Source organism: Lithobates pipiens, unplaced genomic scaffold (assembly GCF_037356315.1).
Source record: "Lithobates pipiens isolate NorthernLeopardFrog02 unplaced genomic scaffold, aLitPip1_a1.2 Scaffold_19, whole genome shotgun sequence".
Taxonomy (NCBI): Eukaryota; Metazoa; Chordata; class Amphibia; order Anura; family Ranidae; genus Lithobates; species Lithobates pipiens.
The window spans coordinates 184,160,823-184,173,854 of NW_027507764.1; the positions used below are offsets into that span (position 1 = coordinate 184,160,823).

At 41.7% G+C, this 13,032-nt stretch overlaps 1 protein-coding gene across 16 annotated transcripts in view; it reads right to left on the bottom strand.

The window, feature by feature from the left end:
- TRAK1 (trafficking kinesin protein 1) overlaps window positions 1–13,032 on the bottom strand; it is a 253,289-nt gene that overhangs the window by 80,291 nt on the left and 159,966 nt on the right. For all 16 annotated transcript variants that reach the window (XM_077491560.1, XM_077491561.1, XM_077491559.1 and 13 more), the window contains 2 exons: window positions 8,163–8,239; window positions 512–628 (listed from right to left, as the gene is read on the bottom strand). In XM_077491560.1, the coding sequence (XP_077347686.1) occupies window positions 512–628; window positions 8,163–8,213 (168 nt within the window). In that variant the 5' untranslated portion in view covers window positions 8,214–8,239. The remainder of the gene's footprint in view (window positions 1–511; window positions 629–8,162; window positions 8,240–13,032) is intronic.

Here is a 13,032-nt window from a genome sequence, read left to right on the forward strand (position 1 = left end):
AATTTACAATGGATTGTCAAAAAATAACTATTGTTTGTTTTGATATTACAATTCTGATGTTACAAATTAAAGGGTATGCTGTCTGTGACCATAGATTTCCTTTTAACTGCAGCAGAGACAAATAAGATTTCCTGTCAGAGCTGTGTAAATTTCTCCACTTCATGGACAGAAATGCACATTTTGACAGGTAAAACAGTTTCCTTGTATGCATTTTATTTGTTTATTTAGGCGTTTGCCTAGAGTTTAGCTTTAAGTTATTAATAAATGCTACCTTTATGTTTACAAGGGTGGTACAATAAAAGTAGAATACCTAGCTGGCCTGTGACATGTGCTTGTCTTCTGAACTGACCAGTTGTTTTGGAAGCACTCCGAAGGTTTTGTATGAACTGTGCACATAGGTCGCTAGAAGCTATACATTAAATGTGTGTAATTAGAGAAAGTCATAATCTTTCACTTTACAAAAAGAGTGTATGTAAGGTCATAAAATCATTACAATGTATGCATTCTCTACCTCTTCTCTAATGTGCTCTACTTGTTCTTCAAGGTATTCGTTCCTTTCTGTAAGGGTTTTATTCTTCTTTAACAAAGACTGACCAATCCGAGCAGCCAACTCTAGATCTCGTTCTTTCTGTGTGCAGAAAACAAAACATAATACAAAGGTTTATTGTTACATGTTAATACCAAAATTTTGTGTTAATATTTGATTGTGTTAAATAAAGTTCTTTTCTTTTACATGATGCCTGCAAACCACATAGGACAGAAAAACAAGTGTCTGGCACGAGAACAATAAAATGGGTGCTTCTGTGTATCTACAAAACTTGGTCTCTACGTGTCTGGTATCATTAATGGATTACCTATACAAAGACACTGCCCATTATGTCGCTATCAGCTACCATAAAAAGTATATTTTTGGCACACCCTTAACAACATCATTTATACAAAGGCTGAACGGACATGTACAGAATTCCCTCCCAACATTTATAACACTTATTACAATTCACTTCTTCACAGGCCTGTCATGTGGGAATATACCTCCAGATTATTAATATTAATGTTAACATAACAAAGTTTTGTACATACTATTATTAAACTAATTCAACAACCTGAGTCACTCTGATAAAGTTTCTCTCTGCTACTGTGTTTAAAGACAAGTCAAAAAGTCCTAATTTTACCAGCAAGGGCTCAGGCACATGTAAGTAAATATAGGCATTTGGGCGTAGCGCAGAAAAAAATGACAGAATATGTGGGTGTACACCTGTAAATGCCAGTACCAATTTTCCAAATGCAAAGCTTCTATTTTTTTTTTTTTAGGAAATTACACTCATAAGCATGTACAAAAATGTATTGGTGTTGACAGGCGTATGCCTGTGTACAGTATATTGTGTTAATACAGTCCAATTAACAGAATTTACACACCAGCTAGGGCTTTAGGGCACTGTAAAACATAGGCATATTATAGGAATGCACTGGAATTTTGGCGGCCGAAAAAAAAAAACTGCAGAAAATTGTGTTTTCGGCACATTGCCGAAAGGAAAATATTGACGACAATGGGGGTGTCATCCTGGCTCCCCCAGTCCTCCATCCTCCTCTCCTCCCTCCCACAGAGCAGTGGTCTCTGCATGTCACAGAGCTGAATTACACGGGCCGCAGTAACAATGTCCCGCCTCCTGTAACAGACGGTACACTGATCCAATGGTGGGACGTTAAATCAGCATGACGTGATCACAGGAGGCAGGACATTGTTACTGAGGCCCGGGCAATGCAAATACAGCTCAGTGACACACGGAGATCACTGTTCTGATCCAGCCACTGTTAGGCTGCATGACTGGTACTGGTGAGGCTGCATCCACAGACAGGCTGCATACGACGGGCACCGGCAGGCTGAATACGACGGGCACCGGCAGGCTGAATACGACAGGCACCGGCAGGCTGAATACGACAGGCACCGGCAGGCTGAATACGACAGGCACCGGCAGGCTGAATACGACAGGCACCGGCAGGCTGAATACGACAGGCACCGGCAGGCTGAATACGACAGGCACCGGCAGGCTGAATACGACAGGCACCGGCAGGCTGAATACGACAGGCACCGGCAGGCTGCATCTGATGGGCACTGGTGAGGCTGCATTAATCTCTTCTATCATGTCTGCAGTCTTTGATCATCTCCTGTATCATGTCTGTAGTCTCTGATCATCTCCTGTATGAGATGGTTAGAAACTGAGGACATGATACAAGAGATGGTTAGAGACTACCGACCGCATTTTTCCTGAGCTCTTTCTTGCACTAAAGGTGCCAATAATGGCCAACAATAAATTAATTTGAATTTTAATTGATATTAATAAAAAAAAAGTCAAATATAATACAATTGTATATAAAAATATAATTTTTTTTTAAAACTAATTTTCGGGTATAGATTTTCGCCCTAGTGCATCGTTCATTTTCGGTACCAAAATTTCCATTCGGTGCACCCCAGCATATTATACGTACAAAACCGCCTATATATTTACATCTCTGTGAATGAGGGCTAACAGTATAGACTAGCGAGAAAGAAAAGAACGAAATTAGTTTGAAAAAAAAAAAAAATTGGGCTTTTGTGTTTTATGTTTTATGCATTAGGAATAGAAAGAGTCCCAAAGCCTTTTTTATGCTTTGTTTTGGATAGAGTAGGGAAAGCTTAGTGCCTCTTTCAGGGTTTTTAGATCTGCATATGTCCTTAATAGAGAAATTTCCTTTCTTCATTTATCATGCTGACCACTGTCACCAGGACAGGAAGCTATAGCAAATATGGTAAACAGTAACAGGAGGTGTGGGGAGACCTTTGAAGACACCAACTTTGGCAATCAGTGACCTTATTTTGGTAAGATTTCTACTCATTAGGCCATGCATGATGCAATTTTCTTTCCTTCAATCACTAGTTGATCGATGGATCAACTTGTGTACAACCAGGGTGTCCCTACATGGATTGAAATTTGGCTGGTCCCTTCTGAACCAGCAGAATTTTGATCTATGTATGGCCAGATTTACTGTTGTGTCACTGGGAAAGTGAAGTAAAACTTCCCCAGCCGAGCAAAGGCATCCTAAAAAAAAAAAATTAGTAAAAATCAAAACCTACTTTCTACTTAAAACAACAAAAAAGTTTGGGATATGGATACACTTTACGTAATACCTTTTCTTTTCAATAGGTTTTTATTGGGTTCCTACAATTCGGTACAAAAACATGGCTAGACACAAGAAGAAGTCAATAGGTTATGCCCGTGAACATTCTTGAAAATGAAAAATTCTTTAATTTGTGCTAACAAGAAACCTGTTGGATTTATAAGTTGAACACACTCTCCCCCGAAGGGTTAAATGAAGATTTAGACATCCATACAATAGCTCAGACATCTTATTATATGGTTAGATAAACGTAAAAATCTTTTAGGATTTTTTTTACAAAGTTTTTTTGATCCTTTAGTCAATCACATATATTATCTAGTATTAATTATGACTTTGCTTAGCATATTTATTAATAATGATCCTTGAGAATTAATTTAAGTTTGTTTTATTAAAAATCATGATTTCTGATCTTTTAGTCCAGGGACTTTATAATGTGATGATCACATGCCTGACGAAGGGGTCCTGCGTGGCTCCGAAATGTTGGAATATCCTTGCGTTGGGATAATGCAATAAATCACCCATTTGGACGCTACGTATGTTGTTCCATGGTGTGCTGGCAAATATATTCACTCCTCCGCTATCTTCTCGCTGTTTTGCCCAGTCTTCTCCTGATGTTGACTCAACGCTCTCGCCCGATCTAATGCAGAGTGTGCGGTGTTGCCACTACTTATATTGGCATGGGGCGGGGTCACCAGAGGCACGGCTCTCATGATGTCACCACCCATCATGCCCCAGGTGGCGATGTCCCAGGGGCGGGACCTTGGATGACATCACACTGTGACCCCGCCCCATGCCAATATAAGTATTGGCACCCGGCATTAGAGCAGGAGAAAGCGTCAAGTCAACATCGGAAGAAGAACAGAGGGAGAAGACAGTGGAGAAGACAGTGGAGAAGACAGTGGAGAAGACAGTGGAGAAGACAGTGGAGAAGACAGTGGAGAAGACAGTGGAGAAGACAGTGGAGAAGACAGTGGAGAAGACAGTGGAGAAGACAGTGGAGAAGACAGTGGAGAAGACAGTGGAGAAGACAGTGGAGAAGACTGGGCAAAAGAGAGCAGATAGAGGAGACCCGGCAGAAGACAGAGGAAGAAGAACCAGAGAGAGAGCGGAGAAGAATCGAAGACCGGGAGAAGAACCGACAGAGGCAGAAGACGTCAGCGGAGGACACAGAAGAGCTGGAGAGGGGAGAACAGATCGGAAGAGATGCCGGAGCTGACTAATAAGTTACTTTAAAAACATGTGTAATGTGTTTTTATTTTGACACTTTTTTTTTTAGGTGAATGGGTAGAGGTACAATGTACCACCCATACTCATTCACATAGGGTGGGGGGCCGGGATTATAGGGTCCCCTTGTTAAAGTGAGCTTCCAGATTCTGATAAACCCTCCACCCACAGACCCGGACAACCAACAAATAGGGTTGTTGGGAAGAGGTCCTTGTCCTCATCACCATGGCGACAAGATGCTTTAGGGTGGGAGGCGCAGGGCCCCCCTGCCCCAAAGCACCCACACCCCCATGTTGAGGGCATACGGTCTGGTATGGTTCAGGGTGGAGGGGTGCTCGCTCATCCCCACCCCCTTTCCTGACCTTCCGGGCTGTGTGCTCGGATAAGGGCCTGGTATGCTCTTGGATTGGGAACCCATGCTGTTTTTTTTTTTTTACATTGTGTTCAAGACACAGGGCAAATTCGGATCCAAAATGGTACGACTGTCATGCCATACCAGTGTGAACCCGGCTTCAAACATTATATTATGGAGAAGGCAGGACGCTCTTTCCAGTTTCCAGGAAAAGGCATTGGACGTATCGTGACCTGACTTGTTTATGGCTGGTGTACGGGGAACTGTACTTCTACAGATCAGCCTTGATTGGTCCCTAGGTGGGTTCTTTACAACACCACAAAGCTGTTACTGGACATGGATGTAAGTGGATACTGTCATTTTATCCAAGTGCTTGATCGGTTTTTATTTATTCTAATGGAGACTACAAGTAGTTATTTCAGCATATTTTACACAGGCATGGTCCACCGTCACCATCAATAAACCAGTTCTGAGAAATGCCAAGCAGGCATTTTTGAAGCACAAGTATATAGACAGAAGTGGCTGAAAAGAAGCTACAGATCAGCACTAAGATAAAACTAAGGAAGGCAAAAAAAAAAAAAAAGTTTAAATATGCATATAAATTGAATGGTTCACCAGCACTCTCTGCTCAATAATATGCATTTGGGAGCTTGTTGTAATTAGCTTGCCTCCCCCAAAGAATAACTGTAGTTTCAGGAACGTGAATTCTCTCCAATCTCTTGTCTTTCTGCATGTTTCCCTGTGAGCCTTGTAGAAGGGGTTGTCATGTTTCAGGTTCCATTGAGCTCTGTGCTCTAGCTTTGCAGTGTGTGTGTGATGTCAGACCCCCGCCCACTGTCTTCTACTGATGAGAAGAAGCCTTTGATCTGTGTTTTTGAAGGCTGTAGAGCAGAAAGCACAGCAGATAAACATGTACAGCTTAAGATGATTTGTATCATCTCTGTATCAGGCTAGTCGCTTCAGTGGGTATATGTAAGGGTTTACAACCACCTAAAAAGTGCAGTACCTTAAATTGACTTGACAGATTAGGGCAACCTTTCTCAACGTTTTTACTTCAGAAAAAAAACACAAAATCATTCATAGATCCTGTGGAAACCCTGATAAAACCAATTCGATAGGAGTCAGTGAGAAAAATTCAATTTTATTGGTGGTCAGTAGGCAGAATACACCCCTTACAGGGGTTGTCAGAATGTCAGTGTCACCCTTACAGATAGCTAAAAAGATAATGGAGGTCATGCTGCTGACTCTGCAGGTGCAGTCAGATGGGAGGTCAATAAGCCTATCCTCAAAGAACCCCCTGGGAGAACCCTTGGGTTCCATGGAGTTCTGGCTGACAATGTCTGAATTAGGGAAAATAAACCAGAAAATCAGATGACAATCCCCCAAGATGCATCAGAAAGACCTTAGCATCTACTGACCAGTATGTGACGGGGAACACATTTTTTTAGTTTTATCTATATAATGTAATAATAGTTTATGCATTCTACTACATATATGTAGAGGGGCCACTTATGAAATTGTACTGTAATTTTATATATTTTTTCAGCCCTCAAAATTTCCACTCTTCTGCTTGCATTTGTCGAGTGAAAAAAGTTGAGGGCGAGTGTACTAGCTTAGCACAGGCGGGAGGCGGGTCCGCTTGGCTCAGGCAGGGAGGCGGGCAGGCTCAGCTCGGCTTGGGCGAGGGGCAGGTCTGCTCAAGTCGGGAGGGGAGGCAGGCTGGCTTAGCTCTGATGGCAGCGGTCTGCTCGGGCGTGGAGGCAAGCCAGCTCAGCTCGGGCGGGTCCAGGTCCCCTCAGCTCGAGCAGAGGAGCAGAACAGCTCAGCTTGGCTCAGGCGGGGGGCAGGTCAGATGGGGTTGTGGGTCTGCTGAGTTCGAGCGGGGGGCGGGTCCGATCAGCTTGGCTTGGGTGAGGGGGCAGGTCCACTCGGCTCGGGCAGGGAGGTGCAACGGAGACTGACAGCCGCTCTACCCATGGCAACCAGATACCAATAAGGTGTCACCAAAGTACCATTCATATTAATTTCATCAGAGTGACATGACAGGAAATGTTGGCAGCTTCCTGTGGGACAAGAATGGTGGAGTCCTTAGAGGTCAGTTATGTAGCATGTTCTCATTCAGAGGTATGTTTGCAGGGTTGTTTCAGGTCAGGGATTTCTTCCTCTGCACTACAATATCTTATGTCAATGGCATACTTTACATCCGGTCTGATGATAGCTTAAGCAGAAAGGACAACTCACTTCTGTGCAGTAAAAGTATCTTTTTGTCAGTGAACCTCCCCCTCTCCTCCCTTCCTTTATAAGACGCTGCGCAGCTTGCTAAATAGTGTTGGGCCAGTTCACACTAGAACGCGTTGTGGCAAAATTGCATTTCATGCTGGTTTCCTGCACCACGAGTTAATGTGCCGACCTTGAGAAATGTACGCGGAACCATTAATTTGTAATGGCACCCACAACGCATCAGTTGCAGCCACCAAGGCCGCATGGTAGCCGCAGTAGCATGCCATTTGGTGCGGTATAATTTGAAAAAGTTTTTTTTTCACTTTAGTGGATTACAGTATCTATAGTAGCCAATCATATTTTATCCTTATTTTATTTATCACAGTCAGAACAATGAAATATGCTTTATGATATTATTGTTAAAGTTGTTGTCATTAATTATTTTTGGAGCTTAATTCTGCATAAAACATTTAACAGTGTAATTTTGTGAGATAATTTGTGAGGGCATGTATAGAGGTGGACTTAGGGGCGAGCCAGGATAGGGGTTGGGTGGGGCAAAAGGTGGCGAGTAATTCTGGCTAGTAGCTCAGGACTAAGGATGAATAACGATGAGCTCTGGCGTGTTTGCATACAGCACGTACAGAGTCCGCCAGGATGTGGGTGCTGCGCTAAACACAGGCAGTGAGACATTTCCCAATCTCTGCAGCCGCGCATCGGGACAATGTCTCACTGCCTGTGATTAGTGAGCACCTACATCCTGGCGGACTCTGCCCGTGCTGTATGCAAACACACCAGAGCTCATCCTTATGCAGGACTTGAAATTTTGAGTCCTGAGTTAGTCTATACATAAATAAACCAAAGTCAATATTTTTCAGTTTCTGACCAAATCAAGCCATTTAATCACCATTTAGAAGATTCAGTGAAATGCGGAAAAGTTTACTCCCAAAATGTTTGCTTACAACACTGCAGTCAGGACAATGAACTATCCACATGTCACTTTGACTGAGAGATAGACAAATAGTGAAGTCATGCAAATAAATGGAAATTGATGGCAGACTCCGCAGCCGACTCTGCTGTAAACTATTCACAGGTCTATTTAAACAGCTCCTAAACATGTATACATAAAAACACACATCCACTATCAATGTTCATGAAAACTTTTGGGTTCAAGTCTTTTAAAAGCTCAGGCACAAAAAAAAAAAAAGCTTACCTCTTCTAGAAGACGTGTTACAGCATCTATATCATTGTATGTTTTAGTCATCTGGCCAACTCGTTCAGCACATAAAACTGAAAATAAAATAAGAGACAAGAGTAAAAATTACGTATGTATTAATAGAAACAAATTCAAGGGATCCGATTAGGAAGCAAAACAACTGCTTAGGTAGGCTTTCATGGAAACAACAATGTCTTTACCTACAGGAATTCTGCACAGCTGCCATAGGTTACCTCCTTATAAAAATGTTAACTGTCTGGCTTGGTCTCTGGCACCAATACTTTCAGAATCACTGGAGAATTCCAGATTTGCCCACTTGTTCCAGAGACTCAAAAACATTAAAACCTTTTAATTGGCATAAAATCCATGTAACATTTACAAGGTTCTGTAAAAGTAGCCACCCCAAGAACCAAATTCAATGCTCTGGAACAAATGTTATTACTAAAGTCAGGAAAAGCATGCTTCTATCAGAGCCCAAGCTAAAGCTTACTGAAATTCAGCCAATGTGTACAATGTGCAGGCATACTATGGGTCAAGTACATCAAGGTGCATACCACCTCTTGGACTTATCTTTTATTTACTTCTGACAGTTTTTGGAGCTCCGGGAGTACGGCTACATTTCCAGAGTGGTGATAGGAGAGTCACAACATCTTTGCCTGCCCTTCCCTTCTGCTGCCAATTCACATGAGCCTTTGTATTTTGTGAATGACTTCATATAACACAAAGCACTCTGTTATTGGGTAGGAGGATGGAAGAGGTGGACAAAGCAGCGACATGTAGCTGAGACCAGAAGGTCCAGCGTCTCATTGCCCAAAAAAAGCTAGAGCCATGCTCCTGGCACCCTACAAAAAGTTCAACTGCAAATTAAAGAGATAAGTCCACGAAATGACATGCACTAGTAGTACTATCCACTCTTCCAAAGTGGATAGTGGTTTACCTAGTCTAAAGGTGTATAACCAGAACCCGCTAATTGTTTTGTTACATATTTTTCAAAAATCCATTAGGTCTTATAAACCATTATATTTCTTTATCTTTTTATTACAACTAAAAACACTGCAAATTCCATATCTCATCTACCATCCCAGTTGTTCATTTTCTTTTGACTAGGTAGCGACTGGCAAACCAGGGTCTCTTGCACGCCAAACCTCCCGTTAGGATCCAGAATGTCCTAATTTGCCTGCGTATGGCCATCTTACGTATGTACAATAGGCACAATACAAATACGATTAATTTAATAAATAAATCATATTACCATTGGGTGGCAAATGAGAAACTCTAAATAGCAGAATTGAAAGAAAGGCTTAGAAAGTGCAATCACTGTGCTTAGTACTTTGTAAGATGTGCAACCTAATCTGATTAGTTCAAATTATGCTGCGTACACACGACTGGACTTTGGCGGACTTGGTCCTGTGGACAGTCCGACGGACTTTGCTGCTGACTTTCAAACAAACGGACTTGGCCACACACGATCACTCCAAAAGTCCAAAGGATTCAAACGTGATGACGTAGAATAAGGAAGTTCATAGCCAGTAGCTGCCCTAGCGTTGGTTTTAGTCCATCAGACTAGCACACAGACAAACGGATTGTCTGCTAAAAGACGAGTCCGGCGGACAAATTTGATGCCAGTCTTCGCTAGGTCCGCCGGACTTTTGGGAACAAAAAGTCCTCTGGAGCACACACACAATCGAATTGTCTGACGGACTCTGGTCCGCCGGAAAGTCCGATCGTGTGTACGCAGCATTAGGCTTACTTGGGATAGATAATGCTGGCCAATATTCAGGAATGTAATCATTTGATGTTAGAAGTTTTAACACTTTACTGATATGAGGCCCCAAGGTAATAAACGATCAGCAAACAGAGCAATAAATAACGAGTTACATCTACCAAGTGATTAAAACATTTCTCAAGTAGCCAATCCTAATGCCACACACTATGTAAATGGTATACTGCATCAGAAACCTTTAGAGTAAGATTAATCTGATACCCATTGCCCCAACACAGATGATGGAGGTGTGCAACATCAGAAACCACAGATTAGTCTTTAATCTCCAGATTTTCTCTGTGAAAATTGGGTGTTGGAGTTGAAGTGCAATATTTTCACTCTATGTAAATATATACTTGTATGCTGTTCTGCTGATGAAAATAAACATCCACAAAAAAATGGCCCTCTGCATATCTCATTGTTTGCCCGGTTGCCTTGACAGCAAGGCCGTAACTTGAGGACAAATGTGATTTGTCAGTCTTGTAACTATGTATAAATTTACTTTCACCATCCTCAAAACGGTCTACTTTAAGAAGAGTACGTGCGAAACAACACAGATATTTTTAGCCCACATGATGATTAATAGGTGGATGATGACGGTGTCTGATAAGTCAATTTCAAGCTATAAAAAAAAAAGTTAAGGAGCAGCACAAACCACTCCTATAATCTGTTCAACAATCCATGTGTCAGCCGCAAAAACCACAAGATAGCTACAGTGTCAGTCAAGAAAAAAATAAATAAAAAATCTTTCCAAGATAAATAGATATACAAAGCAGGTTATACTTCCAATACAATTTGACAAAGTTTACACCTTATATTCTATGTAATAATTCCCACACAAAGCAGTATTTCAATTCCTAACAGACGTATTCAGTTTGGCAGCCTTTGTGCAATATGTAAAAAGCAGAAAAAATCAGTGCAGTACAACCCCTTTCCGCTGATGAAGCCCCGCCCATAGGGACGTAACGTACGGATGGAGATCACGTGACGTCACCCGCGGCCACTGTTTATTTTAACGATCGTATGAAGCTTCGTTATTGTAAGTGTGTTTTTATGTATATTCATAATTAAAACGTTTTTCTATGGAGAATATTATGGCTTGTCTTTCTATCCACATGGTTGGAGGAAATGTGACTACTGCCATACAACTATCCAATGTGGGTACTCCACAAATTGGCAGTTGATTTGACTTTGAGTGGGAGAAAGCTGCATCTTCGATTGTGAACCGGTCGGATATTATCTGTGAGGAGGAATACAGCAATTGGACGAGTTGATAAGCATTCGCTGATACGAAGTGCATGTGACCCTCTGTAATTTAAAGGGTCCACACGATGAGGTGAGCAGCCAATTTTACCATTGGTGGCGGTCCCCCCCTGGCACTAATTCACTTTATGCATGATCTGACTGTATACTACTGAAGATTTCTCACGTGGATTTTTAGATATATAAGCTATTTTAGACCTTTAATTATATTAATTTTAATACATTAGAAATTATTTTAGTTAGAGCGCTGCACTATCTGTTTGATACTTTGTGCAATATGGAAGAGCAATCAGGGTGAATCCTCGGTATAGTAGGGGCAGAGCGAACACATAACAGGTCCAGAAACAACAAGGTTCCCCCAACAGTTCGAAGGGTTGGCAATTCTATTTCAGTGCAAATTACAGATCAGAAGCAATGGAAAAGTGGCATAGAATTCGTATTACTGTATATACCTCCATCTATAGACCAGACAGAGATTCATTATCATTTGTGGGCTCACTATTATAAAAGACATCTAGTATCGTCCTGCCCAGAAATCATTTATCTTATGAAAAGTCCCTCAAACTGACAGGTTCATCTTCTGCCATTAAATAAGTGGACAGGAAAGCTTATCTTCATGAATTCAGCCTGGAAAACAGGGTTATTAAGGCTTGGTTCACACTGCTGTGACTTGGGATCTGACTTGTGAGACTCTAAATCGCATTACATGTGAAATACAATTTTTTAGTCAATGAGGTCTGTCTTAAAGTGTTTTTTTTTTTTTTACGGATCCTATTACTTTAAAGCATTTTATACAACACAGTGCCTGCGCTGTGTCATTTGGCCCCCTGTATGACGTAAAAAATCAGTTTGATCCTGCCAGTTTTTGCCGCCCCTGTAAACTGACTATGTCTTATCATGGCTGCTGAGCCCTGACATCATGGTCAGTTTACGTGCCTCCATCATCCGCTGTGTCTCCTCTCTCCCTCAATTCCCCCCTCCCTGCCTGTCAGCTCCGTCCGCTCCACAATCCTCCCCCCAGCTGGTAAAATAATAGTGGTATGTCTCTACAATCCCCTCTGTTAGATAATAACAAGTGTCCTGCTGTATGTCCTTTATTTAATAAAAAAAAAATGCCGATATCTACCTATTTCACAGCGTCTCCCGGTGCTCACACGACTCCTAAGCGTATTCCTCCTCTCCTCCCGGCAGACGTCAGACTATATATCAGTCAGATGGGGAGGGGAGAGTGCCGAGGAGTCACACAAGCTGGGAGACACTCTGAAATAAGGTATAAATCTGCATTTTTGTAAATAAAGGACATACAGTGGGGCACATTATTTAACAGAGGGGATTGTAGGGACATGACAAGAGGCTTTACAACCACTTTATTTGGCACTACTGAAGTCGCTCAGACTTTGGAAAAGGTTTCTGTACTACTTCAAGGCAACTTCTATTAGACTTGTGCCTCAAAAGTAGTACTCACATTGTCTGGAAGTCTCACCAAAGTCGCGGCAGTGTGAACCGAGCCTTAGGGACCTGTAGTATTCTGCAAATGATGCTGTAACTTTTATTTTATCAAACTCATGAATGGTGCTGTAAATAAATAAAAAAGTATTGGAAACTGGTATGTTACTATGTAACTACAGGGAGGACATATCTGAGCCTGGTGCCCCATTCAGTCTCCGCCTATAATTTATATATATAAAATGTATGCACAATGTAAAAAACTTGTAATTATGTGTGACAAAGCCACATGATGCACTGAATGAATAGGTTATCCCTGGACACGGGTTCCATGGTACTTTTCTTTGTGGTATAGAATATCTATGAGATTAAAGCACTTACTCCCAATTAAACAAC